At 45.7% G+C, this 27696-nt stretch overlaps 1 protein-coding gene across 2 annotated transcripts in view; it reads right to left on the bottom strand.

Annotated features, from left to right (window-relative positions):
* The window catches only part of CELF2 (CUGBP Elav-like family member 2), a 638321-nt gene that overhangs the window by 241902 nt on the left and 368723 nt on the right, over nt 1-27696 (bottom strand). For both annotated transcript variants that reach the window (XM_056114747.1, XM_056114742.1), the window contains one exon: nt 9246-9281. Coding sequence is in view for 1 of the 2 variants with exons in the window: in XM_056114742.1 (XP_055970717.1) it covers nt 9246-9281 (36 nt within the window). In the remaining variant the exon portion in view is untranslated. The remainder of the gene's footprint in view (nt 1-9245; nt 9282-27696) is intronic.

Here is a 27696-nt window from a genome sequence, read left to right as displayed (position 1 = left end):
GTTAAATATTTTTCAAAGACTGTCTTCTTACAGTGGCTCTATGGATGAGAACCATCTTTTTTCCAAATTGCAAATGACTCATAGGGACATGGGTAGTAACTAACACCTTCGAGCTAACAAGTAAGGACAGGACCAAGATTCAAGTGTATCTAGCCAAAGCCTCCTTTCCTCCTTCCTTCCTTCCCTCCTTCCCTTCCCTCCTTCCCTTCCTTCCCTTCCCTCCCTCCCTCCCTCCCTCCCTCCCTTCCTTCCTTCCTTCCTTCCTCCTTTCTTCCTCCTTCCATCTTTGTAAGGGACTCAAAAAAAGTGCTCAGGATACCAGAGGCCCACCACCAGTTTCTTGACCTATTGCTTTGGTGGTTTAATGTCACGGTCCAGGAATATGGTTCTGTTCGGGTCACGTGATCCTGGAGATTACCTGGGCTACACAGGTGGTGCTTGGGGGCATCCAGAGCAGGTCCTGGCAATGCTCAGAGGAACATGTGGTACTGGGGGTGGGACCTGGGTGCATTCTAAATGTCACATTCTTTCCTGCTCCCTCACTTTCTTTTTTTTGTTCATTGGGTCGCACCCAGTGGTGCTCAGGGCTCACTCCTGGCTCTGCACTCAGGGATTGCTCCTGGTGGTGCGGAGGGGTTGAAGCCAGGTCAGCCACATGCAAGGCATGTGCCATACTTGTACTATCTCCCTGTGTACCCCCGCTTCCCCACTGTCTCCACTTTTATGCTAACACACTCACAGTCTTGGCTCTAAACAGCTCAGAAAGAGTCAAATGTAGATTTCCAACATTTCAGACAAAAAGATGAATCTTTCTGGGTGCCAAAAAAAAGTAAAGCAGGAAGCAGAGTGAAGAGGATGGTAGAGAACAGACATATATCTGCTCCATCCATGCTTCTTGAGAGAAGACTGTTTCCCCTCCCCACCCCCACCCCCAAACCCGGGTTTATGCCATTATGGAGTGAATATTAAAGCAGCCTCAAATTCAAAGGTTGAAGTGCTCATCCCCAATGGGATGGCATTAACAGGTGGGTCATGTGAGAGGGTCGTTAGGCTCTGGCCAGACCCGGAGTGGGCTTTCAGGATGGTGTGAGCTTGAAAATGCCAAAGGGACCAGAAAGCAACTCAGACTTCTTCCCTTCTCCTCCTTCCTCTCCATCCACCCCTATGTCTCTGTGAGGCGAGAGCAAGAAGGCTGCTATGTGCAAGCCAGGGAAAGGGGCCTCACCCAGATGCTGCCTGGGTCATACGACACATCCCGTGGTCTTGGTACCGCAGCTTCCAGAACAAAGAAATAACTGGAACTTGGAGAAACTGCCTATTACATAGTACTTTCTTCTAGAAGCCCAAGTGGACAAAGCCCCTCTTCCCAACTCTAATATGCATTCCTTCATTCCAGCATCTGCTCATGCAGATAATCATGCAGATAATCAGGCTTCCACAAATATGTACCCAGGGCCTCTCGCGTCCAGGCACCGCCAGGCACTGAGGAGATACCAGAGCCCAGGACTACAGGACTCGTACTGGGTTCTCAAGTTAGAGGAGACACAAGAGTTCCATGTCAACCTGTTCACAGAGGCAAGTCAAGGGGTCAGGCCCTGGAGCCTTTGGAACTAAGGGAACCAATATCGAAGCCCGTGGGGCAGGAAGTCCCCCGAGAAAAAATATCCCAAGATGTTTATCTAAACAGGGGTCAGGCCTTTTCCAATACAAGTAAATTGGAAGCAGCCTCAGTTCGGGTGCACAACCGGGGCCAGCACTGAACTCTGGGTCTGCACCACGATCCTGATGTGGGCAGCAGCCACCCAGATGTGTGTGTGTGGGGGGGGGGGGGGCTGGATTCCAATACGCGTTAATGCAGAAGAACATCCACAGGCTTTGTCTGTGGACTGTCATTTTCCCACCCTGTTGAAAAGAGTGGGTGGACAGAGTCTGAGAGAAGAAGACCCAGAGAGCAGAAAGAAGGAAGAAGCTCAATCATCCAGAGATCAGATTTCACTTTTCCTGTCTCTAAAATGGGTTCACGGTCATCCGTCACTGCTGCAGACTGATCTACCGATAGGCAGGACTGAAGGAACTGAGCAGAGGGGCAAGGGTGGCAGAGGTTCGGGGTGAGAGGAGAGGAACCTTGCGAACAGGAAACAGTCAGGTGCTGTGCAGCATGACGGGATGGTGAGTGATACTGTGCGGGAGGGGGTAGTGAGGATACAGGGATCTGGGTGGTTAGAGGGAAGAAAGGTCTGTGTGTCAGCAACAAAGACAAGGAGGGAAAAGGCACGGAAGGTGCAGAAGTGGACAGAGGCGACTGGTGAAGCTTTGTCCTTGGGCAGATGCACTTGTGGCGGCCTTGAACCCAAGACCAGTGAAGTTTTATCGGTGCCTTTCTGGAGCTGCTTGAGCTGCCATGGGAGAATGGACTGTGAAAGAGGGGCTGGGAGAGCAGCAGGAGGCCCCTGGGAGTGGGCGGAGCGACTCCAGAGTCCTGTACAAATTGCAGGGGTCGGTGGAGGGATTAGACGGAAGTGCTAGAGTTGAATCATGCATCGTTGTGGATGGAGGATTTGCTAAGACAGTGAAAGGCTGTCGAACAAAGAACCCCAGATGTCTCTACTGGGCAGTTGGGTGCACTGGGGGTTGGTGCAGGGGTAGGATTCAAGAGAACTCTTTGGCCACGTCAAGTTCAAGATTTGTATCGCCATAGAGAGGTTCGACTGAAACTCTGGTTCTAAGCACAAGGGAGAAGGTGAGGCTTAGAATAAGCAGGGGGACTCCACGCACTAAGGTGAGACTTTCGAGTTTGGGTGAAATTCTTTCTGCCCAAGATGCAGAAATGTTTAGCAGAGAAGAGACATGCAGGAAGGCTGGGAGAGGAACTCGGATTTCGCCTTCCAGAAGCTGAGAGCAGAACAGAAGGAGGAAGGAATCCCCGGTCCTGACCAGGGCCTGTGTGCCCAGTGAGACATGGACACTGAATTGAATGGGATGGTGGCTGCTATTGGTCTTGACCAGGCCAGTTCAGCAGAATGGGCTGGGTAGATGCCAGGGTGACCAGGTTGGGATGAAAGTTGAGAGTGGAGTGGGGATCGGGGGGTTTCCTTCTTTAGAGAGTCACTGCTTCTACCCCAATTCCTACCTTCCTCCCTGATGGCAGAATGGCCCAATGTCCCCTCCCTGAGAGTTCAGACGTGGCAGGAAATCCTTCCCTACAGAAGTGCTCTCTTTGGCACCAGAGGGATAGTACAGCGGATAGGCACTTGCCTTGCACGGGTCTGACTTAAATTTGATCTCTGGCATCCCAGGTGGTCTCCTGAGCACTGCCAGGAGTAATCCCCAAGCACAGTGTCACAAGGAACCCTGAGCATCAGTGGGCATGACCCCAAAACAAACAAACACACATTAATAATAAAAAACAAGAAGTGTCTCTCTTCACTGAAGGGGGTCATGAGCCCATGTGACAGCTGGGACCACAGAAAGGAAAACTGCTTATTTGAAGCATTCCTTCACAGACTGTACGTGGGGCTTGCAATGGAAAAGCTCAGGAAATGTGTGTCAGGACAGGGAGGAGAGAATACAGCCCAGTGACATTAAGTTGAGGGCTGGAATCAGGAAGCTAGATAAGGCGAGGTTTGGAAATCAGGCACTTAGGTCAGATGACTTTTTGTTTGTTTGTTTTTTTGTCTTTGGGCTCTACCTGGCAGTGCTTAGAGAATGATGTGGTGGTGGGGATCAAATCCAGGTCTCCAATATGCAAAGCAAAACACGCATGCTCCAGCCCTTGGCCGCGTCTTTCTATAACCCTCCCTATGTAAAATCCTAGTAGTGAATCTGAGAGGAGGGGTGCTCTGGGAATCACTAAGTCCTGTGGCTTCACGTGGTCCTAAGCAGAGAATGCCAACTCCGTCTTTCTCCAAATACACTCTATCAGTTCAGTTTCTTCTTAAACAACAGCTCCAAGCATTCCTGGGATGTACAGCATCAATGGGAGTGGATGGGTCACGGGAGTAAACCCTCTGCCTTAAGCAGTCATCTCCCCAGCTCCACCTCCGCCCTCTGCACTGCACCCAACAAGATGGCAGCACTTCCTGTTGCCTCCATGCATTCTTGCCTGAGGAATTTCCTGAGGGTGCCATGCCCGGCCCCTTCACTGTCACAAGCTCACACCTGACCCACTGGCTTAAGTCATTCTGGGAGATCTACTCAGCAAGGATGTCTTTGCTTCCTCCTGTCACAAGCGTCCAGCTCACTGCTGAAGTCCCTGAGTGCGTTTCTCTTGCTTATTTGTCTTTCTCGCAGAGCCAGGTTCTTTGCAGCCATTAGCTCCTGCTACATTGTAACCCACCATAGGTAAAGGTAAAGGTAAAGGCCCTCCCGATTTGCTCGAGCGGGCCCAGTAACGTCTCCACTGGAGACTTTGTTGTTACTGTGTTATAGAGGAAAAAACTGTGTTCTATCTGTTCTCCATCACAGAGCCCACGACCGTCTCTGCCATATGGTTAGTGCTCAAGATGCCTTTGTTGAGTCAATGAACAAATGACAGAAAATTGTACAGGCTGAACTGCACCAGATTTGGTGCCAGGAAAGTTGAGGGAATTGTTCTTAGGGGTATTCCAGGCAATAGGAAATGTTGTTCAGTTCTAGAGCATTTGGTAAGAGGATAACCTGGAAATAACAATATCTTATTCCTAATTTCCCCATCCCTATCCCCAGACACCACTTTTCTTTGAGTCTTACTTTTTCTTGTGGTACCATGAAGTCTTTGTCTTTTTCAGCCTAGCTGATAGCAAAGTCTGTGAGGTTCATCCTGATACAAATGGCAAGATTTTATATTTTTCATGGCTGAATAATATTCCATGGATGTGCATATGCAAGTGGGTATGGGTATGTCTTATGTTTCTCACAGTTTCTGTGTTTTCAGGTTGCCGTTTTTATTTGTGCTCAGTTAAGCATGCAGAGGTAGGGTTGCTATGGCAGTTCTATTTCTAACTTTCAGAGAATCTGCCATGCCGCTTTCCATAGTGGCTGTATCCATCCATATTTCCCCCAGTGGGGCACAAGAGCTCCTTTGCCTACACCCACCCAGATACTTGTATCTCTTGCCTTTTGATAAAAGACATTTTAAGAGGTGTGTGATGTTGTGGTTTTGTCTTGCATTCCTCTGACAAGCCATGATACTGCCACATCCTCACAGACACGTTACCATCTGTATATCTTTGGAAGAATGTTTACACAGAGCCACTCCCCATTCCCCCTCCCCCACCCCACCCCTTTTTTTTTCTGGTTTGAATTTTCACCATTTGAGGTCTGAGGTCTGAGAACATTTCCACACCAAGCCCTTATGTAAGTGGGTGTTGCACTCTGCCCCCAACCCCACGATCATTTTGTGGATGGTGCCTTTCCTGGCAGCCTGGTTCCAGATCATCCCACCATTCATTTGGGCTTTTCTGCCTTGGCTTTGGGTACCACCCATATCGTAATCTTCTGATCTATAGAAATCTTTAAGCAGCTCTAGGTTATAATTAGCTAGTTGTTACGTTCCCCCAGGCAGGGCTTAGGAGGCTAGAGAACTTCCTTTTCCTCATTGTCCTCAAGGCTAAAAGTTTCTTCTGGAAGATCTCTAGCTCTGTGAACTTCCTGGAGGGTTGAAGAGATAGTTCAGGGTAAGGGAATTGCCAGGGCACCCACCAGCGCTGCATGTTCCCCTGAGCCCTGCCAAGAGTGATCTCTAAAACACAGAGCAAGAAGAAATCCCTGAGCAATGCTGAGTGGGGCCCCAAGTTCTCTACCCACCCCCTCAAATCCACCTTGTGAATCTCTGTGTACTGTTTCCGGTACAGATCTGCCAAGTTGCTTCACTTTCCATACTGTTTCTCTTCCATTGAGGAACTGCGCTGCTGAGGAATTAAAATGCCTTGTCTTTACCTTCTGCAAACACAGTCGCCAACGTTGCGGGATTACAATAAAACCCGCTTACATAAACTTGTCCATACTTTTCCTCTGCTATCTACCCCAAAGGTGCCACCCTTGACTCACCACCTTCCATTGGGAAATCAGGGTGATCTTGCCGTGGTTGGAGGGAAACATGCTTTACCCAAGGTAGACACCCCTGACCATTAAGAAGATTCTGATAGACACGCTTTCAATGGGAAAAAAAAATTCTCATCACTAGACAGCACCTTGCTCCATCAGAATGAGACTGAAAAGTTCTCCCCATTCAGGAAGGCGGAACTGCACGACCCACCCCCCACCGCGCCCCCAGACAGGGGACAGCACGGGCTGTGTGAGGAGCCAGTTTAAATATTTGTTTTAATCTCTACAAGATCATTGGTTTTAATATTTATGTTATAATAACAATGCTGCGTGCATGTTGCTCGTGAAATCTAATTTTTTTTTCCTGGTGACATGTTATTACTTGGCTTTAATTTCAGCATGGCAAGAATTCAAATACACATTTAGGTTATCATTAGTAACGAAAACAAACCTGGGGGCTGTTCAGGCACGGTAAGCACATCCCTCTTCTGCACCTCAAAGCATTTTTAAGCACTGCGGCACAAGCTCTGCCTGGCGATTTGCGCTTTTTCATGGAATATGAGCAACCGGTGGCCGGCACCTTTGGAATGAATGCCATGTATGGCAATTAAAGTTGAATTACACCACCCTTGTGCAATATTTGTAAATGGTCTTGCGGAAAATTTCAAGACAGTCAGAGGCAGTGCAAACCAAATCGCAAACCTGCTGTAAAATGCCACCGGCTCCCCTCCTGGCCACATATCACTAGTTAGCAGTTGCCCCAAATTACAGTTTTCCATCTTTTTCCTGCATGTCATAGCCTCAGCCGGCTTTTATGACTAAAAGGATAAAAAAAAAACCCCGCAATGTCCCATTCCACGAATCAGCATCCAACAAAGAATCAAGATGACACCAGGTGCCTGGTTCCAAATGGCACCACGGTATTCGGGGGCCCTTTGCAGTTCCTCAGTGACAGGTTGAGGATGTAGGGGAGAGAGCTGGGAGTGGAGAGACTGGCCAGGGCTGTCCTAGACTGTCCAGACACACTAAGTCTACTGAGAGCAGCTGTCTGGGTGCTGAGAGGAAAAAAAAATCACCAGCAAAGCACCTCACCCTTCTACCACGTTCACGTGAAGAAGAGAAAAGATTGCCGCTGGCTATGTCCAGGTGCTTGCAGAGAAAGTTAATCGGACAGCCACAGCTGCCTTCACAGGCGGCCGAGCAAGAGCCACCATGTTTATTTACCCTTACGCCCATAGCCACATCAGGACAACGGTGCCCAGTTTCCCTGAAAACAGGATTGTGGCTTCATCGGGTTTTAAGATCACGCAACGTCCTGATAACAAACTTCGTAGGAAAAGTATTAAGTGAGCTTGGGACCAAATGGTGGCCAGCTGATGAGATAGTGACATTCCCAGCATTGAAGATCACCTGACACTTCCTGCACCAAAGACAGGACTTATGGGCTCAATGGCCTTTCGCAAGCTTGAGGGCCCCCAGCTGCATTCCTGGGACCTCCAGTGCTGTCTCTCCCTTTCCTGCCTGACACAACTTCAAATCCACTTAACCTCTCCCAGGATGCAGCTATACCTCAGCCTCACTAGAGGCCAGTGGGGTCCTCCCAGGAGGGCACCCCAATAAACTTCTGTTTCTTCATGTTACTCATCTGTGTCCCTCTGTCTGCACTGGGTGAGGTTAGCAATCTATCATGATGGTCCCAAAACCCAGGACCAGTGGTCAATTATGGAGCTGTCTCCCCAAAAAACACAATAGAAAGCACCCAGACACCCCCACGACCCGGAGAGAAACCAGCTTCAGCTGAAGACCCTCAAAGGCCCAGGCAGGAATAGCTGCTTGATATGCACCAGATCAAGCTGCTTAATGGAATTCAGGCTGCGCACCAGATTTCTCAGACCTGGAAGTCATTTTAATCTGCCTGCCGACAGCTCCAGGTAGGTCTCACCTGACAAGATGGGGGTGGTCCTCTCCTTAACCTTTCCAGAAAAGCTTGAAAGTCATTCCTCAGCCCATTATTTTGGGATTACCTTCTTCACTCCAAACAGAGGCAATGACATGACTCTCTCTCCCTGAAGAGGCCGGGGAGCTTGGGGTCCAGGAAACCTCCCTTCAGTGTGAGGCACTCCAACAGACAAAAAGTGGGGATACATACCCCAGAACACAGGGCCACCCGAACCCTGTAAACTGGCACACAATTGCAACGTGTCTTTGGAACATTATCCAAAGAATGAAGACATACAGTCATTTAAATATTCAGATCACAGTAAACAGGTTATTTTTTTCCCCAATATTAATCATGTGCCCATAAGCAAAGATTTTCTTTACATAAAGAAAAAAAGTAACCAAATGCGCCATGTCATATAGCAGATGGTGATGGTGTGGATTCTCCCGTTTCCTGGTGTGTTCATTATCACATTCTGTTCACTCCTCTCTGCCTTGGGTTTGAGAGGCTCCTGAATTCCATTTCCAACCCTTCCCTGGCGGCCACCCATACTCCGATCATTCATTCATCAACATTGAGCGGATCTGCTCAAAGATGTAGGCGTGTGCATTGCAGCCTGTGGGCAGCCCCCTGCAAAACATCGCCCCTCACTGATCCCATCTAAAGGCTGGCATAAAAGTCCAAAAAAATGCAATACGTTGGTCAGCATGTATTGACCAATCTTCCCCGTTGAGATAATAGGATGAAGTATGTCTTCAAATGACAGTAAGAAATACAAGTGTATTTATCTCACACACACACACACACACACACACACACACAAAAAGGACAAAAATTAATTGGGGAGAAATCATGAGAACTTTCGGAGACCCAATGATGGATCTTTTGCTGCAGTAACAATAAAGGATACATCCAGGAAAGAAACCATGTATGTCTTTCTACTGGACTTCTAGGCACAGGACCAGGGAAGCAGCATGTTGAGGAATGCTGTGTCTGAAACAGCATCTGCACGCACTCACTCACACACTCACACACACATCTCTAAAAACATTATATGAGTTCAGAGCAACAAGAACAATTCCCCCAAGCCACATCTGGACCCCTTCTCTTTGCTTCCAGGAGATGTCACGTATCTGGGTCCCAGACACAATTTTTGGCATTTACTGAGTGAAATATGAGGTCTTGAAAACTGATGTAAGGAAGAGAAAATGAAAATGGCTTCTCCAAGAGCCACAGCAGTTCTTTCAGAGATCAAGGACAGGAAAAGCAAAACTGGCCTCACCTTGGTAGACTTCCGGCTAATTCTGTGGTTGTCTCTCTGAAAGAGAAAAAGAAAGGGATGCTCAGCTATTTTTGACAAATTATAACAGTTCATCTAATAAAACCATAACAGAAAATACCAAGCTGTTATTGGAACAGATGTGTGAAGAAGCCACAGCCTATAACATTGTTTAGAAATGTAATAGGAACTAATCACATATTGAATAATTCCCAACCCTATTCCAGTGTTTCTTGTGAGAGAAGCTTCACACATGTGACCTATATGCCCTCTGGCAGAAAGTCTTCACTGAGTTTCAACTATTAATAATCAAACATTCAATACCCATAATAGAAAAATAGGACAGAAAAAAAAATCTCCGGGCTCCTTCAGGTGATAGCGTTCACTGACATAGAGCACCTGCATTCTTTCTGAGAATCGCTTAGAAACACATTCCTCTGGAAGCCAGGTTGCTGGGGTGGGTGGGTGGGGGGTTGCAGGGGTACGTACAACTCCAAATCCAACTTTTAAAGTAGCAAATTGCTATTTCTCCTACCTTTGTTATGAAGCCTGAACAGTTGGTACAGTTGAATGCAGATGCTCTGGATATTTAAATGACCAGGCTATCCACTAATTGAAGCTCTAGAGCAAACAAAGAACTGCCAGAGAGACGTTTCCAAACTCAGTTCATTCTCACGCTAATTGCAGACTCTTGAATAGAGAGGCATGTTGGAAACATGGCAGTGAGGAAGAGGAGGCGGAGAGGGGCTGGAGAGGAAGACTTTCTGCTGAGGCACTTCAGGAGTGAATGTGCTTGCATCTTTTGCTGGAGGGACTGAAGGTATTGTACTCAGGAACAGGAACGATGATGGTAACCTTCTGGTCCTCGAATCCCATTAAGGGGAGGGGAGATCTAGACATCTAACCCAGCAAATGTAACAATATATCCCTACATTTGCAACCCCCAATATGTACATTTTTAGGTGGTTTGTGGACCCCATAAAGCTAATGCATCAGTCCTGAGTTAAGAATCCACTGTAAACTCACATTTCCCTCTCCTTTTGCAACACCACAGGAACGATTTTCTCCTCCATGCACCATCTCTGGTCCTCCTGGCCTCTAGAACTCGCTTCTCAATCTATAGATCTTGGCACTACCTGGGCACTGCGGGGAGGTGTTGATCCCCATAGAACCCTCCTGTCTTAGATAACTGAGGGTTCAAAGGTTCAGCACAGGAGAAATGCTTTCCTAAAAACCCACATGATCTTAAACCTTCAGCTACAAAAATGAACTTCTGAGAGAATGTTTCCATTCCTCTGGCATAACCAGCATTGAATGCTTCGCCCCAAATGTGAATATCTCAGGAATTTCCTCTTCTGAGGAGTGAGGGCCTGCATCGGAAATTTCCCTTTTCACATAGGATCTGGGATTGTGGGGGCTAGCTAAGAAACAACCCCCCCACCCTTTCATTTATATTCATCAATCATAGCAGAAATACCTTGCACATCACATTCATTCTTCATTCCCTTTTACCACTGGAGACCGTATGCAGGAGCACTCCATTGGCATTTGTTCAATGCCCTAGTGAACGTTTCTGATATCATTGTGCTTGAGGGTTTGATCTATATTTAGAGCCTGATAACAGTAAAAGCAGCACCCCTGGATCAAGTTACCAGGGTACAGTTATTCTTCTTTGTCTCAAATGTGGGGGGGTGGTGGTGGAGGGGCGCACCTAACATTGCTCAGGGATCACCCTGGGTTGTGCTTGGGGGACCACACGTGGTGCTAGAAATGGAATTCAGATTGGCCACATACAAGACAAGCACCCTTCTTTCTGTTCTAAAGTCCTAGTCCCTTTGGAAAGCAAAATTACAGAGTGATAGTATGAGTTTCTCCTCCCCAGTAGCTTAAACACAATGCTGCAAAGGCATTAAAATCAATTTAATTAAACGAGAGTAGAGGGAGATAGCTCAACCTTGGCACAATGAGGCTGTCTGGGCCAGCTCACCCTTCAAGGTGGGGGTGTTCTATGCCTTTCAGGCTTAGCATCAACCTTGACCCCTGCTCTAGACATCAGTACTATGACCCCCTCCTGCGGTGTCAATCAAAACTCTGCAGGTGGTGCCAAACAAGGCCCTCTGAAGAGAATTTTGGCAGCAGAGTGAAAGTGTTTACAAGAACTAAGTCAGGAAAGAGAAGAAAAATGACAGACATCCGAAGAGAAACTGAGATTAAATCAGATCTAGGGGCAAAGCAATGCGAGAATTCTAAGAGAGAAGACAGGAATTCTCCAGATACCTTCAAGTTCAAGATCCTCTGAGAAGTAAGCCAGAATTTCTTAGGTGGTGAATTCTGGGTATAATCAATGCCAAAAGTCACTGCCATATCCGCACAGGAGACCCATCCTCCCGGAGGAGTGGGCTGGTGTCACCTCTACAGCAAAGGACAAATTTAGTGACCACAAAGTAAACACTCAAGGAGGGATGATGTTTGAGCTGAATGTGCTCTCAGAATCCACATCAGGGTTCTAGGCATGACTTCCTAAGGAAAGGAAGTTTTGGTCTTCATGAATGGATGGACAAAAAAGTTAAAGCAATGTCACCTACAGACGTGATGGTGGCATTGGAGCATGGAACCTCAAAAGTTCAAAAATGTACAAAGAAAGAGCGATTTTATTTTACTGGGCCAGGTGGGGTGCCCCCACCTCAACATTTGCAACAATGGTTGACATAACACTCCGGCTTTTAGAGATTTATTCATTTCTGCTTGTTTACCACTGTTGATAAATAATTTGAATTATTCATATTTCTGTGAATGTACACCTTGTGTGAAGAAACCCTTGAGCAAAAGGAATTTAGCAGCGCATGTTAGGCTTTGCTTAGAAAATGCTCCTTTATGACTCAGTTGCAGAAATTGAAGAAGGATCCACACAGAGAATGCTGAGGGTGGTGCAGTCCCTGTGGCTGAGTCTTTAACGAGGAATATATGCCATTATCCATTTGTCCTTCTCATTGAGTGTCTAATGCCAGAAATATACTGTCTTGTCAACCACAGACCTTGTGTCACTGAAAGTCCAATTCTCAAAAACGTTTCACTGCCCTGGGAAATGTAGGATGTTGGCAGCGAGACTGCAGGCGGAGAGGGTGCTGAGTGGAGAAATCTCTCTACCTTCCCCATAATTTCGCTGCTAGCTGTTGAAAAAGGCCTAATAAAATAAAAGAGTGTCTAGATCTACCATACTTTTCGCAAACTTTCATAGGTCCCAAATGTGCTCGAAGCATAAATCTTCTCCTTCACTAATATTTATTCATCCAATATATTTCTTGGGCAGGTTGAGATCACGCTCAACACAGGCCACGCTGGGTGCTTTGAAATTCACGAGATGAATCTCATCTGAATCCTCCTGAGGCTTTGCACACCAATGGGGGGTATTATATAAGGCCAAAAGGGAGGCTCCATCCCGCGTTCTAGCACGCATGGCTCTGCTGAGTCACAGACCGCACTGCATCTAAAATTCTGAATACTCATCGCCTAAAGGCACCAGACTGTTCATAAATATGAGAGCACTAGAACCCGACGAGACATGCTTTCTACTTGCAGCTCCTTCCAAGCTCCTAAATTTGTTTAAGAAGCACTTTTGCAAGGAATGATGAAATCAGGCAATTCGCTGCAAAGGAGTTGGAACTGGGAGATATTATGTTAAGTGTCAGAAGAAGGATAAACACAGGATGATCTCACCTGTATGTGCTATTTACAGTAATAGGTTGAGGAAATGCAGTGGTTTAAAGTGGGGGATGCCTAGATCACCCTTGGACCCCAGAGCATGGGGAGGAGAAGGAAAGAAAAAGAGTGCAGGAGGGGGGGAGGGGAAGAAGAGATAGATGAGGAGCAACGGGGGCAAAGGTCAAGGGGATCCAGGCACCTGAGTGGCATTAAGGAATGATGGAGCCAAATATCCAAACCACAGAGTCAACAATATGGAAATCTTGAGACTCAAACTTTAATAACCAAATTAAAATATGGTTCCCATTAAGATGGCTGGTAAGGTGGAGAGGGAACCTGAAAAAACTGGTGGAAGGAATCTGACACTCGTGGCAGAAACACTGTATGTATAAAACCCAACTATGAATAACTTTGGCAATCAACGGTGCTTTAATAAAATAAATTTTTTTTTAAAAAAAACAAAGCCTTTGTTGCCAGGGCTGAACGGAACATAATCACACTTATTTCCTGCCTTTAGTTATCCTGCCGAGAGAATCTCATTTCGAGAAGAGTTCAGAATGCTAAAAACAAACAAATAAACAGAAAAACAATGATGGAAAAAGGACACAATAAAATGAAACATTTTAGGGAGCAGAGCAGTGCTAGGGACTGAGCTGTAGCTGGGCTGAAAGAAGGTGCCCTTGGGAAACCCTCAGACAAGGGCTTCATGTCCCCGGGGTGACATACAACCCTTTCCACACATTTCTTTTGACTGAAATAGTTTTTGATCATTCTATTAGTCATTTGGTGGTAACAAGCAATATAACATAGATTCTTGTGGGTCTGCTTTGGGGGCAGGCTTGAGGGGTGGCTGGGAAAATGGGGACAACAGTGGAGGGAAGGGGACACTGGTGTGGGATGGGGGTTGGAATAGAGGATGCTTGTAACAAATCCCCATAAACAACTTTCTAAAGCACAGTGTTTAAATAAAGTGAGGGGGAAAATAAAAATAAATGTAAGGCCTTCAAAAACCTTCAAATTGCAGAAGGTTTTTGTTTGTTTATCTTTTGAAGAAAAGTGCCCTTGTGGCAGGCAGCATGACCAGGGCACTTTCTTTCACCTCTGATGCCTTCGAGCCCCAGCTCACCCTAATAATGCTCACCACCCATGAGAATGAACACAAAACCGCCTGCAAATAGGAAGTGGTGCTATGAATTCAATTCTATCAAAGGAAAAATGGGGGGGGGGGGAACTCCAGGAGACAAGCGCATTTCAAAAGTAGAAAAGTGTCCTGTGTGTATCCTACAGTTTATATAGAATTCCTTAAAAATAACTTTAATTTTTGACGCATGGCACATTCGCCAGGGCCCTGAGTGGCGCCGGCTTTTCTGGGCGGGCTGTGAGAGGCCTTTTCCCTCCCAGGCTTCTTCTCCATTCCTGCACCAGGCAAACAGTTCTTTTTTTAGGAAGTGTGGGAGCAAGAGCACACCATCTATTTCTGCACAGTTGCTGGCTTCCAAAATTAGGTGACAACTGTAAACCACAGGACACAGCCCCCTCTAACTGCATGTCAGCACGAGAACATATTTTTCAGAGCTGGAACGTTTCTCTTGAACGTACCTTTGATTTTTCCCCCAAGTACAAAGACTTAAAACAAGTAAAAAAAAATAAGCTGAAATCCATTATATGTGTAGCATTCCTCTTGTGCATGACTTCATGTTCTGGCCTTGGAAAGAGTCAGGGTTTCTTTAATGAAGGGTGAGAGTATTAAAATCAAGCCAATTTCTCCTTTCCTCCTGGCTGCCCTCCCTGCGCACAGCGGGTAGGGCGTTCGCCTTACAAGCGGCCAACATGGCCGACCCGAGTTCGATTCCTCCGCCCCTCTCGGAGAGCCCGGCAAGCTACCGAGAGTATTCGATATGCCAGACACAGTAACAACAAAGTTTCCAATGGAGACGTTACTGGGCCCACTTGAGCAAATCGATGATCAACGGGAGGGCCTTTACCTTTACCTTTACCTCCTGGCTTGGGGCAAATGATGGGCCTTTAAGTTGGGTGTTTCTAAGCAATTGGGAGAGGAAGATATGTTTATAGACATCATTAAAAGTCTGTATATTATTATTATTATTTTTTTCTTATAGAGTGAACCTGAGCTCTGGGAAACTCTGGAATGGGAAGGAATGGAAGTGAAGGTAGACAGTCGGCAACTACACCACCTCCGCTTTGCTGATGATATCGTTCTAATTACATCAAACATTAGCCAAGCAGCACAAATGCTGGCCGACTTCGACCGTGAGTGTGGAGAGGTTGGACTACAGCTGAATCTCACGAAGACAATGTTTATAAGAAACAGTCTCGTTCCAGACGTTCCATTCGCTCTCAATGGAACGAATATCTCCGAATACAACAGTTATGTGTACCTAGGTTGAGAAGTCAACATGATGAATGACTTGGCACCTGAGTTGTGCAGAAGGAGGAGAGTGGATTGGAACGCCTTTAAGAGCATCAAAGAAATAGCTAAGAGGACAAAGAACCTCCGGCTCTGGGCACATCTCAGATTCCACTGTTCATCCTGCATTAACGTATGCCTCAGAGACCTGGGCCCTACGAAAACAGGATGAGAACGTTATTGTTGTTTCCCAAAGAGGAATTGAAAGAGCTATGCTTGTAGTAACCTGCTTCACTCAAATGAGTGAAAGAATCAGGAGTTCTGACCTCCGTCGATGATCAAGAATCAGGGATGCTGTCTCGTTTGTCAAGGTATCAAAAATCAGATGGGCTGGACACGGAATGAGGTTTGGAGATGACTGCTGGACTAGAGCTGTTACGGACTGGATTCCACAGGACATCAAAAGATCATGTGGCCACGCACCTACGAGATGGTCAGACTGCTTCATCAAGACCCTGAATGATCGGTTTGAGGCTCTTCGTGTTCCTAGAATGAGCAGACACCATTGGGCTACACTAGCATGCGACAGGGATGAATGGAGACGTTACTGGCGCCTGCTTGAGCAAATCGATGAGTAACGGGATGTCAAGTGATCAAGTGATAGGGTGAGCCTGAGACCTGGGAAACCTGAAACACCTTCTAGACGAAGGTTGAAGGTTTCTTCTCTGCTGAAGCAAGCACTCAAGATGCGGTGCCCCCACGGTGCATGGCACACTGCCCAGCTCTTCCTCTTCCTCACTTTCTCCCACTTCCATCTCACTGGTGACAGTAATATCAGCATGTGTGGGTCTGTGTAAGAACATGGACCACCACTCCCCTGGGTAGAGGCTGCATCACCCCAAGTCCCTTTACTGGGAGCAGATTCGATGCTAGCTGGCGTGGGCGGACATTTACATGTGGCTGCTCTCTTCCCCTGCATGAGTGTTCCCAAGTCATCAGTGGCACGGACCAGAGTGAGAAAAAGACATGGCAAACAGATGTCTCATCACCTGCCTTCCCAGCCACATAGGGGGCGGCCATGAACCCAGCCCAGGCTCTTGATGGCTCTGCCCTCCTGTGGCCTGCAGTGGACCCATGACACCAGGTCACCACAGGACCATCTACCCTCTCCGTGCAGAAGTGCATCTGGGCTTATGTTTGGCTCAAGACTATTTCAGGTGACTTTTTCCTTATCCCCAAGAGTCACAGACATGGGCCTTTGTCTTCTTGAGCTCAAGAATCTTGAAGTGGAATTTCTGGGTTTCTCTGAACTAACCAGGAATGTGATTTTTCACTGATCCCTCCACGGTGGGGGAGGTTTGGGATGAGGCTCAAGGAGCAACCCTGCCCTTTCTGCCTCGCATGATGATGCAAAAGAAGAGCCTTTGCTCTCTTTGCTTTACAACGATGTCCCTTTGGACCTGGAGAGTTAACTTGGATGGGAGCTTGTCTTGTACATAACCAACCCTGTTAGATCCCTAGCATCCCAGACAGTTCACAGAGCACTGCCAGGAGTGACCTCTGAGCACAGGAATAAGTACTGCGCACTGCTGAGTGAGCCCTCCCCAAAGATGTCAACTTGATTCTTCCAGCGATACTCAGGCCTGACCTCCCCAGGCCAGGGCATAGGGAGGAAGCTCAGCCAGGAGCACTGGAGTGGAGGATTACCGGCTTTACTGAGTCATCAGCATGCTAAGGCTGGAAAGCTGAGTTATGGAGCCAGTAAGAGGCAGATCCGCTGCCTGGTGCTGGTCCTGCTTCTCTGAACTCCCTGATTTGGGCTTTGGTGCTCTCGACTGGATGCCTCTAGCCCTGGAGGAAGGCAAGCAAGTGTGATGCTTCCCTCTCATTTCCCAGCATGCACTTGCATGCACGGAAGGCAGAACTGCAGCACACACAGTGCGTACATGAGGCTGCGCTAGCAAAACGAAATCCGCGAAAGTTTCATTGTCTTTAAACACATGCTCTGCAGGAGGGATGGAGCATGCGCCACTAAGGACCTTGGCACCTAGTTCCCCAGGTACATCCTAAATGGGCTTTTTAAGAGAAAATATGTCAAAAACAATTCATGGAAAATCAATTATTTTTTCTTTGATAAATCAGTTAAAAAGCCTGGCCACTTTGCAGTAATGCCTAATTTTTCTCTATTAGCTCTCTGGGACAGAATATCATCAATAAGTCCTCTTAATGAGAGGAAATCATCCCCACTCTTGATAATTTCTGGATCAAAGTGGGATTTGCAAATATCAGTCCGGACTGCAATGTTTGACTAATGGCCTAATCCATCAACTGACAAGTATCTGTACTGAACTCATTAGCCCTTATGATTCACCTGTGTTTTGTCACGTGTTCAACAAAGTAATCTGCAGCCCTACTGTGCGCTGGTTCTCTGCGGGGTCAGTTTGGGGGAAGAGAAATCCAATGACACTTCCTTAGCACATCAACACCACAGCACACTGAGTTTGTTCCTCATGCAATTTGAAGCCACATCCCAGTGCTCAGGAGCGGCTGCTGGTGGCTCTGTGATCTGGGTTTGGGGGACAATACAGGGCCCGGGACCAACCACAGTCAATTGCAAGGCAAGTGCCTTAACCACTGTACTATCTCTCCTGCTGACACCCTGTTTTTGGTAACTATTGGAGTTCAGGTCCCAGTACCCACCAATGCTCACAATTATGGATTTTCCATATGGTTCTTGAACCTCACCACCTCCTCTGTGCCCACTCTTGACAGGGCACAGACACTTTTCTGTGAGGACGGATGTCCTGTCTTCCCCCTGCAACCTTGCAAGTTTCTATGCGAAGTCACGGAGGATCTGTGCATTTTCAGGGGTGTGGGGGATGTGATCTGGCTAGGGAAGGGGTGCAGGCAGCTGGGAAGAAGAGACTGAGGGGGAGAGGAAGTAGCTTCTAGAAGCCATGATCAAGTCTGAGGGAGACTAAGGAGTAGAGGTGGCCATAAAAATTTTTTTGTTTTAAATGAAAAAAAAAATGCTCCCAGGTCCATTCATGAAGTGGCCTGAATGGTAAGCTTCCATATGGCTTTCTTTCTCAAAAGGGCTGAGTGTGTTCCCACCACACACAGGTGCCTAGGGGCTGTCCCTAGGTGAGATCACTGGGAGGGATCCAAACCTTTTGTTTCACTTGGATGCAGGAGATGAGACAAACGCTTAGATTAGAACAGTAAGACAGTGGTCACTAGACAGGATGGGGGGTGCCCGGGAGCCTGGAGAGAGGAGACGGGGGCAGTGCAGACAGATACTGGGTGCCGTGTTCAGCAACTGGAAACTGCCTGGGTCTGGGATGGCCATAAGTGGACTCTGGCTATGCTGCTGAGAATTCCAACAGCCCTTCCTGGAAACAGCTGTGGGCAGTCTCTTCCCACATCACCTGCGAGGATTCTTTTTCCTCTTTGACTATTACAGAATTCTAATTAGCAGGGCTGGGCGAGGTAGCACAGCGGAGAAGGTGCTTGTTTTGCACACAGCCATTCAGGCATGGGGGCCACGTCACAGGGCAGACACAGAACTCCAGAGGTCTCTGAGCACCCGTGAAGGAGTAGTTGAGCGTATCTTGGAATTTAGTTCGGGCAAGAGCCCCTGCAGGTGGCAAGTCCTGCTGCTTACATCGCCACATGTTCCTGGTGCCTTCATGCGCCCCATTGGGAAAGGAACACTGGTTCCATCAACATCTCGGCCCAGCCAAGTCTGTCCATTCAATCACAGTGGGGCCTGTCCAAGGCGCCCATTTCACCACTGCCAATCAGTCTTTTCTCTGGGGCGAGGGGGATTTTGAACCAACCCCAGGAGCAATCTCCAACCTTCAGCACATTCACAGATGACAATTATATCTCTACAATCACTATAAAATAAATAAATAAACCCAGGCAAATGGAATCAACAGCAAAAGAGCTAAATTATAGACAGCAGAATATTCATAAAACTATACCTCGGTGCCTGAATGTGCGAGCACTGTGCATGCCAGGATTTCTTTAGCCATTGGTGATATTCAGCATATTGCAATTGAGTGCAATTACAGTTAGCTATAATTAAGAACAATTACGGCTTTTATTTCTCTACTTGTTCTTTAAAAGCACATTTGTAATAAAACTTTTTTTTAAAGGTGAAGAATATAATTATACATCCTTATAACGTCTCAAATAATTAGTTTGACTAAAGTTTCTTCTGGAACAATTTTCATTTTAACTGTCAGATCTGCCATTTATAGTCAATGGAACATATTTAAAAAATTCCATCATTAACCTTTTTCACCTCATATAGCTGTATATGAATTATTGGTACAAATTGAAGGTTTCAGTATTTAAATCTCTAGGGCTGGCTACAAGCTGTAAAAAAAAAATTCCACCTCAAGTTGTGCATGTGTATGCATGTGTGTGTATGTGCACGCGTGCATGTGGTTTTGTAAAAATAGAAATGCTATATTTGTCAAGTACATTTTCTTCCTTAAGAGTTTTTTGGGGAAAATTGCTTTGTTAGAAAGAAGTGGAATTCTGGAGGTCTATCTTATGCATACTGTAGCCTTTGCTTATTTGCTACCTATTTACAGCATAATTGAACAATGAAGTGCCCAAAACAATGGAGTAACCAAACTGTAAATTACCCACAGGCAGAAATCCCTGATGGTGAGAAACTAGTTTCTCCCTCCAAGTCTCATGAAACTCAAGGTCACTAACAGCTCACTAGGATGGGAGAAACGCTGCTTCTTCAGAAATCTAGATTCTAGGATGTACACATGATCGCCTTCTCCCCACCAGCTGGAAAGCAGAGGCAGGCAGGGCTGAGACTCGTTCTGTCTTTTTTGCTAATACACAAGGCAGGATGGAAGAGGTGCCGTTGTAAAGTACTTAATAGATGGAATGTGTTGAATTACGGTGTAGGCCCTTTCCAGGTCTTTTCCATTTATGTTGGGAATAATTGAAAATTAATCACCTGAATGACTTTGAAGATATAAGAAGATGAGATAATACACCTCTGGAAATTAAGGCTATTTTCACCACTTATCTGGTTGAATGGGCATCCTGGGAAATGAATCATTAGACAAAGCCCATTCTCCCTGAGAATGGGGAGTTGGGACCTTTGAAAGTTCTTGCCATCTTGGAGACAGTTTCTCAAACCCCAGATCTGAGACAGGATGAACACAAACCTGGTAAAGGCACCAGGAGACTGTGAGAGTTGAATGGAAAGAACCAAAATCCCACCCACGGGTCACAGAGTGAAAGATACAAATTCACAAGTTGCTTCTGACATCATTCAAACACTGAAATAGATCTGAAATAGATCTGAAATACAACTGCCACTGTAGAGTTCATCCAGCAACGCCCTCCATCACCACTGACTCTTTGCTCAACAGTTGCCCTAGATTCTCTCTTATTCAACATCACCACTCAGACCGTTATTATACAGCCCACTTCTCAGATGTGGACGTGGAGGCTCAGCAAAATCAAGGAAATTGGAATCTAGGCTTGCCTGACTATGATATAAATGGTTAAGATGAGAAAACACAACCAACGCTGGCTGATCATGGTTGGAAGGCTCCAGAAACACATCAGGCCTCTGGGTAAGCTGTCTCTGGTGTTCTAGCCCAAACGACAAGGATAGTGGAGGGAAATGTGTCTCTCCCGAATTTGCTCTGCTGAGTTGTACAGCAGATGCTGTTGGTGCACATGTCTGTGGGGAGATGGGTCCAGTGGGCTTTCTCGGGATCTGATCTGGGGCTCACGGGGACTTGAAACTGCCCTGGGTATTCTTCCCTGGCTCAGTACACAAGAGAACACTGTCATGACCAGCCCTCCAAGCCCTGTTGACCCACGGCCCTCGAATGGGCTAATGGTACAAAGCTTGTATCTGCATTGCAATGTTTCAAGGAACAAGGGGACTTTTGTTGGCTAAACTGGATAGGATTCCAGCCCTCCTCCAGCCTTCCCTGCCCTCCTCTCCCCTTTCTCCCTTCCCACCTACCTTCTCTCCTCTCCTTTTCTCCTTTCTCTCCTGTCATTTCCTTCTATCCTCTATCCCCCCTCCCTTTCTGTTTCTGCACCTCCTTTAGAAGCCTTTAGGAGTTCCTGCGTGCAAGCCACCTAACTAAATATCAGCGAGCTAACTGCCTAAGCACAGGATCTGGTAGGCTTGACAGAACTATGGGCTGGTGAAAAGACTCCCACAATCAATGAAGGAATGAATGTCCTCCTGGTCGCCAAGGTCCCCTCCCTCCCTTATAGTCCTTCTCCCTATGTGGTCTTCCCAAAGAGTCACTGGTTGTTTTATCACTCTCCTGGGTTTGGGTTCACTGCATTTTAAATACAGAAAATCAGGAGGACTTGCTAGAAGTCTTGCTAGTGTTTATTTAAACAGAACCATTCAGTATGACTCTTTCAGTCTGTCTTTTCTTCCTCGGCGTTATCATTTTGGGGTTCATCTGTGTTCCAGCTAATCCAGGGAATACTGTCCTTGGTCCCCGAGTTGCAGTCCATGGCGGAACAGGCACAGTGCCCCCATTCTCTCCTCTGGGAGTCCTGGGAAGGCTCCACCTTTTGACTATCACAAGTAAAGCTGCCATAAACATTTGTGGACCCGTGTTTGTGCGGGCCTTGCATGCTTTCCTGTCTCTTGGGTAAACATTTAGACTGGAGTGACCTTACCACGTGGGAGGTGTATATTTAACTTTTAAGAAATAACCAGATTGTTTTCTGCAGTTGCTCTAACATTGTCCATTCCCCCAAGAAGCAAAGAAGAGCACAGGAATCTAGCTCCCCTCACTCACCGCCCCCCAGATTTCTATGACCAGTATTTAACTATTACTGTTTTAACAGGCACATACTGGGAGCTGGTTATAGATTCAATTTAGTCTGCCAATAGCTAAAGACGTTGGCAATGTTTACATGAGTGGATTTTGCATCTGTATATAGTCTTTGGAGAGTGTCCATTTAAGATTTTTTTTAGTTAAGAAGTGGAATTGTTCATTTTCTTATCATTTTGAGTTTTCAGGAGTCTTGATCAGAAATGGAATGTATACAGTTTATCTTAGCTTGTGACTTGCTCTTTATTTCCATAATGAACTTTCTCAGGGAGTAAAATATTATTTATGAAGTTCTATTTACCAATATTTCAATTACACTTTTAGAACTGTTGCCAAGAGCTTTACCTAGCCAAAGTTAGAGGAATATTCTTGAGTGTTTTCTATAAGTTTCATAGTCTTGTGATAATTTGGAGTTAATTTTTCACATGGTGCAAGGATTAAAGTTTGTATGTTTGAAGTTTTTGTTTTTTGTTTATTTAGGTCATCTTCAGTTGTGTTCAGGGCTTACTCCTTGCTCCGTGCGCAGGAATCACTCATGGTGGGTTTGAGGCACTTATATGAAGAGTCAAAGATCAAACACGATAGCCACATGCCACACACACATACCTTCCCTTCTGTACTATTGCTCTGACCCCTGTTTGAGTTTTAAAAAATTGCATATGAATAGCCAATTGGTTCAACACTATGGACTGAGAACCTACTACTTTTCTGTGGAATCACCTTCATGGCTTTGTTGAAAATCATTTGTCCATTTTGGACTTGGCATCTCCCTCTGCTTTCTGTTCTTCCCCTTTATGGATTTGTCTCTCTTGGTCATTTGGGTAACTGCAGCTTGATAATGAGTTTGGAAATCATTCATTTCTTTCCTCTCTCTTTGTTCTTTTTTTTTTTTATTTTCCCAAAGTAATTGGTTATTTTAGACTCTAGGTATTTCCACATGAATTTTAGTCAATTCTTACTAAAAGCCTGCTGTGATTTTTGATTGGTATTACATCAAGTCTATAGATCCACTTGGAGAGAATTGGCATTTGAACAATATTGAATCATCTGACTCACGAATTGGGTTTTTCCCTTTATTTGGGCTTCCTCGGAACTGTCATCTTCCTTCCCTTCCCAGGGTGTTGTAGGTTTCCGGGAACAGGCTTTCCACCTCTGTTATTAGAGTTATTGTCGGCTACTTAATACTTTTGAGGCACCATAAATACATGGTATGTGGAAAAATAATTCCTTTGATACAGAGATCTCATAACCTGCCAACTTGTTAAGCTTGTTTCTTAGTCCTCATAGCGACTGGGGATCGATTCCGTAGAGTTTCCTACACAGACAATCCAGTAGTTGCTGCTGCACAGACAGCTTCTCTGCCTTTTGAATGTTTTATATGAGCGTTTTATATAATGTGCTTTGTATATATTGAACTTATATATTGCATGGGGGTCTTATATGTTGCACTTTCATATTGTGGTTTTCCTGCACACTGCCTGTGTCCAGAAACCCCGGTATAAGGCTGATTTAAAGGAGAGAGCAGGCAACACTCTCACCCACAGTAGTAGCAGCAAAGTTTCCACATCCGATTGAGGAAGTTTCTGTCTATGCCTAGTTTGCTGAGAGCTTTATTTTGTTTTTCTAGGAATGGATGCTGACTTTTATCAAATTTTTTTTCTGCATCTATTAGATGATTTTCCTCTTTTAGCTAGGGAAATGGTGAATTATATAAATAGATTTCCAAATGTTGCAACAACTTTGCATTTTGGGGCATAAAATCCACATGGTCATCATGAATTTTCCCTTTTTATAGACTGCTGCATTCAACAGGCCGACGTTTTCTTTAGAAATTTTGCATCTGATGTTCACAATGGACCTTTCTCACTATGGTTTGGTTTTTGGAAACACACCCCTGGCTGTGCTCAGGGCTTGCTTCTGGCCCCTCTGCACTCAAGGGTCACTCCTGGCGGAGCTCAAGGAACTATGTGTAGTGCCGGTGATCAGATCCAGTAATGCTGTTTGCAAAGCAAGCACCCTAACCACTGTGCTCTCTGGCCCCAGCAATGGACCAATAGGAGCCACATGAGGCAGTACCAGGGCCTTAGGGTCAGTCTTAGTACATCCGAGGAAAAGGGGGCACAGGGACTCTGCCTACTCCTACCATCTTCCTAGTCTCTGGGATGAATTTCTAATGCCCTTGTGCTGTATTTGATTTTCTCCTAGTTTGAGCTCAGAAGTAGTTGGTTCTTTTCAATTTTCTGGTAAAGGTTGGGGATAGAAGTGCTATTTCTCCCTTAAATATTTGATAGAATTCTCCAGTGAATCTCTCTGGGTCCTGAGTTTTCTTTGTCAGATTTTTTTTAAAAGTCCAAATTCAATTTCTTATTAGAAATAAAGCTATCTGGGTTATTTATTTCTTCTAGAGTGACCTTTAGTCATTTTTACTTATAAAAAAATTATCTGTTTCGTCTATCCGTGTTTGGTCCATAGTCTGCAAGTTATTTTTTTTTAATTTCTAAAGATTTGTATTAAAAATGTGACACAGACCATTATGTGTTCTTCAAAGTCTAAAGTTTAACTGTCTGACACATTATAGAAAAAGTTGGACTCCTACTCTAATTCTCAAATGTACTGTTTTTCAGAAAAGTGGTTCACAGTATTCTTCATCATATTTTAAAGTATCCACAGAATGACTAATGATGTCATATTTCTCAGTTTTGAATGAATAAATCATGGTTTCTTTTTCCCCCAGTCAATGTTGCTAGAGGTTTAGCAATTTTATTAATCTCAAAGAACCAGCATTTGGTTTAATTTCTCTGTTGATATTCTGTTTTCAATTCCACTCTCATCGTATTGTTTCCTTTCTTCTACATAGTTTGTGCTTAATTAGCTCTTTTTGTAGATTGTTAATATGGAAATTGAAGTCAGTGATTCGAGACTTCTCTTCGTTCTTAATAGACAAGGTTAGTGATGAAAGTGTCCCCCCATAATAATACTTTGGGGGCATTCCATACATACTGATATGTTGTGCTTTTCTTTTTATTCAGTTCAAAATTCTTTCTAATTTTCCATATGATTTATCTGACACATGGGTTATTTAGAAGAATGCTATCTCAGTCTCAAATATTTGGAGATTTTCTGTCATTGATTTATAATTCAATTCTATTTTGTCAAAGTGTGTACTTTGTATCACTTGAATACTTTAAAGCTCATTGAGACTGGCTTTATGGTCTGAGCATGGTCCATTTTGTCAAATGTTCCATATACACTTGAAAAGAATATGAATTCTGCCGTTGGGTGTAATGTTCTATAAATGTCAACTGGGTCAAGTTGGTTCAAGTGCTGTTCAAATCTTTTCTACTCTTCTGATTTCCTGTCTCCTTGCTCTACCAAATATTGAGAGAAAAATGTTGAAATCCCTGATTGTCTCCTATTTTTTTGCAGGACTATTTCCCTCAGGTTCAAGGCTTCAGAATATTTCTCCAATGCTTGAGCCACACTCTGTGTTTGTGAGGGCTGAGTTGGTCCTGCATCTGAGCTGCAAGAGCTCCCACCTTCCGTGATATGCTGATAAAGATAGCCAGAGCCTCTCCCCAGGGCTGGCCACTGACAGGTTCTTTCTCAAGCTTGTTCTTCCATATTCTTGAAGAGTCAGTCAAACCTATCTGCAGTTGACCAGGCTGTTTCCTGCACACACAATCCCAGATTTTTGAGGCTGGAATAATAGTACAGTGGGGAAGGACCTTGCCTTGCATGTAACTAACCTGGGTTTGATCCTTGGCATCCCATCTGGTCCCCAGAGCACCCCAGGATTGATCCCTGAGCACAGAGCAGAAAGAAGCTCTGAACATTTCCAGGTGTGTCACTCCCCAATAAGACAAACCAAAAAACTCAAAAATAAAACCCAGAATTCCAGATGTTTGACAGCTTCTATCCATGGGTCTCAGAACCCATCAAGCTGATAGCATTTTTGCCAATAGATTATTGCCTCCAGAACTTGTTGGATTCCTTTGTATGTCCCAAGGACTGAGAAACACTGTCAGGAGTGTACTTACTCTAGCTCTCTCTTCAGTAATATCAACTCTAGCTCTCTCTTCAGTAATATCATGGCGGCAGTTCCAAGCATTTCTGCTCTCCTAAGATGAAATGACTGTAATCCTATGCAACCCATGGGCTGGGGCTGGAAGTTTTGTTTTCAGAGGCTGAATGTTTTACTCAGTCTAAATATATTTTGCCCTTTGAAATGGGTTGCACAGGACAGAGCTGCAGACTGTCTCGTAGTCTGCTCTGATGGGAGAAGGGATGTCAGTTGCCTTTCCTGGCTTTCAGCTTCCTGCTGGTTGTTTGGGTAAGCTGTGTGGGGTGGGGAGACTGTGACCCCCCAGTCAGAGGCACCCACTGTCTCATTCTTTGGACTGCGGCTTTACAGGGTCAGCCCAGAAGGGAGGCAGCTCGACAATGGGGCACAAGCACCTGTACCTGCCCTCCCATCTTGCTCCTTTCTGTCCCTCTCAGCAGGTGGCCATGGACAAGCTTCTCCCTCAGGCCCCAGTATTTTCAGCAGTAAAATGCAGATAAGCCTGGACACTTGGTGTCCACTTTGTTGGCACATAATACTATAGTCCTTGCCTTGACTCTGGAGATTCCTGGAGGCTTTGAGGTATAAGCGATGTAGGAAATTCTTTCAGGTCTCCTGAGAGACTGGACGGGGCTTAAGGCCCAGCACTCTGAATGTGGCTGACCCTGATTCGATCCCTGGCCTCCCCCCGGTTCCCCCCAAGCATTTCCAGGCAGAGCTCTGGAGACCCTCGAGCATGACCAGGTAACCCCTTCACACAGGGATGGGCCCCGGGTCCCCCGAGCACTGCTCATCCCTGAAAGCACAGCTTTGGAGGGAGTGACAAAGGCCAAAGGCAACACAGTGGGGGAACTGATCACACAGCTGAGGTATGTGAGGGGCTGTTGAAAGGGAGGGGCCCAGGGGAGTGGGGAGGGGGGAGGTGTTGGGCTTATATACAACAGTACTGCAAATCACAGGATATTATCAATACAAAAGTTTTAAAAAATGCACAGTTTGGGGGTTCTTAGTGGGCAGCTGCTTCCGGTCTGTAAGCATGAGAGGTTACAGACCGAAGGTTCTGTAATGAGGTTCCCAGCTGGAGTCGAAGTTCAGGCAGGTTCACACCGTGGGCTGTGGGACCCACTTTGAGAAGCAGCAACGTTAAGCGTGGGCCACGTCTTGGGGCCTTGATGAGGACAGACAGGCTGCCTGCTCTTGATGCGGTTCTGTTTTCAAGGGGCACCTTTTCCAGTTAATCCCAGGAGGTGATGCTTTTGGGTTAGTCACCTTTCCCTCAAACACAGAGAAGTTTGTGATAGTCAACTGCCTCTATCCCAGGCCAGAGATAAGACTGCTCAGCCAGTCCCTGTGACATCTCTGTGCTTGGGACATGTTCATTTTCTTTGATTTTAAATTTATTTTTAATTTTTAAAATACTTTTTGTGGAGATCTTTTTTAGGCTACATCTGGTGATGTTCAGGGGTTCTT

Source organism: Sorex fumeus, unplaced genomic scaffold (assembly GCF_029834395.1).
Source record: "Sorex fumeus unplaced genomic scaffold, SorFum_2.1 ptg000026l, whole genome shotgun sequence".
Classification (NCBI taxonomy): Eukaryota; Metazoa; Chordata; class Mammalia; order Eulipotyphla; family Soricidae; genus Sorex; species Sorex fumeus.
The sequence above is the reverse complement of the archived record's forward strand: the minus strand, read 5'-3'. Positions and strand labels throughout refer to the sequence as shown.